Raw genomic sequence first — 1954 nt, 5'->3', positions numbered from 1 at the left:
CACACACACACACACACACACACACATACACACATGCATGCACGTACACACAAGCACACGCTTACACACACACATGCACAAACACACTTGCACCAATTTATAATGCACATGTGTTTACGCATAGATATCGTCCTTTGATAACAGTAATGGCCTGATCTGACACTTTCCATGACTGACCTTATTCGTTTCGCTACGACCATACCTGTGCGAGAAAAGGACAATGTATTTGCATACTTAATCGATTATTCCGCCTAATTGTTTTTTGTGCGTGTTTTTTCGTGTTTCTGTTTTTGTTTTGCTTTTTTGTTGTTTTTCTGTTGGGTTATATTTTTCTACCTTTCCTCTGGTAAAGCAACTTGTTCTTCAATGAGCATTGAAATAAAAAACATATCGTCCAAATTGGGCCTTTGATGGGTTTTTGAGTCCTTGAAACGAGGCTTGTTCAAAGTTAAATTTTAAGATCCTAGAGTCTATGGAGTGACATTTAAATCTTTGTTGTAAAACTCTACAGATGCGTGGGGAAGCTTATTGTTTTCCAAAATCTGGGTCTTTCTGTCTAGGTTCACGGATTTTTTTTGGTGGGAGGGAGGTGGTATGACGATGGGGAGGGACCTGTTTTGCACTCAATCATAAATTGTCTTGTCAAACATGGTAGATGAAGAACCCATAATAAATTACCTAAACGGTGCCGATGGGGAGGTAGAACCTTGATAATTAATCAAGCTAAGCTAAATGTTCATTCACAGATTACTGAGTCCGTGCAGATATAGGCAAAGACACCTTTCAGGTAGATCTAGTATATGAATATTTTTTTTTAAAAGCATGAAGGTCTGAGACTTACAGAGTGCAGGCTTTTTTAATTAAGGGAAGTGCATCAAGGTATTCGTTGATACGGCTGAGGGCAAACAGCATGTTTATTATTTTCAGCCTCATTACGTTAAGAAGCCTTTCACCAGCAATGCCTTTCTATAAATTTCGTAACAAAAGTCATTGTTTAAGTAGTCGAGGTCTGTCGCAGATGTAGCTCTTGATGATGATGCAAAACACAAAGCTAGTCACTTCTTCGAACCGCTACAATGATAGTTACAATATCAACAGCTGGCACAACAACAACAACAGCAGCAGCAGCGACAACAACAACAATAGCAACAACAACAACAAAAACTGCAACAATAAAACAAAACAAAAAAAACCCCGTCCACTCACGCTGACAAATCCTATGAAGACCCTGAGCACCATGGTACCCACTGCACTGTGCATAGCAGTCACGGGAATGAAGACGCAGGCTACAGATGCTGCCAGGATGCTCAGCCCCAGAGTGTAACGGCTGCCCACACGCCCTACTACCCAGCCAGACACGAGCTGGAGACCCACGTAGCCCCAGAAGTAAGCGCTCAGGACTAGTCCCTGGGTGTCTTTTGACCACAGCAGGGGGCCGTCCTGTAGATCATAGTAAATATATTACAGTTTGCATGATGATAATAATAATCATAATAATAATAATAATAATAATAATAATATTAATAATAATAATAATAATAATAATAATAATAATATTTTTTTAAAGTAAAATAATAATATTTTAAAAAGTATAATATATATATATAATAATAACGCATTTTCTCTAAAGTACTCAATGCGCTTTACAATAATAAAAATAACAAGAGCACCATACTGTTGTAATGACGTTCATTCCTCTCCGTTCCCCTTCCCCATTCTCTCTCTCTCTCTCTCTCTCTCTCTCTCTCTCTCTCTCTCTCTCTCTCTCTCTTTCTCTCTTTCTCTCTCGTTCACTCTCTCTTCTCTTTTTCTCACCATCTCTCCCCGCTCTTTCCAAAACAAGTACTTATTGTATTCGTGTGGTCTTGTAGAAATATATTTTATTAGTGTGTGTGTGTGTATAAGTGTGTGTACAAGTGTATGTGCACGTTTGTGTTTGTCTGTGTGTGTGTGT

The 1954-nt window shown here is 38.7% G+C and overlaps 1 protein-coding gene across 1 annotated transcript in view; it reads right to left on the bottom strand.

The window, feature by feature from the left end:
* LOC101849264 (uncharacterized transporter slc-17.2) overlaps positions 1-1954 on the bottom strand; it is a gene marked incomplete in the record, with an annotated part of 21209 nt that overhangs the window by 7880 nt on the left and 11375 nt on the right. The window contains 1 exon segment of the mRNA XM_013087157.2: positions 1207-1440. Within this exon segment, the coding sequence (XP_012942611.1) occupies positions 1207-1440 (234 nt within the window).

This window comes from Aplysia californica, unplaced genomic scaffold (genome assembly GCF_000002075.1).
Source record: "Aplysia californica isolate F4 #8 unplaced genomic scaffold, AplCal3.0 scaffold00020, whole genome shotgun sequence".
NCBI classification, from domain to species: domain Eukaryota; kingdom Metazoa; phylum Mollusca; class Gastropoda; order Aplysiida; family Aplysiidae; genus Aplysia; species Aplysia californica.
The sequence above is the reverse complement of the archived record's forward strand: the minus strand, read 5'-3'. Positions and strand labels throughout refer to the sequence as shown.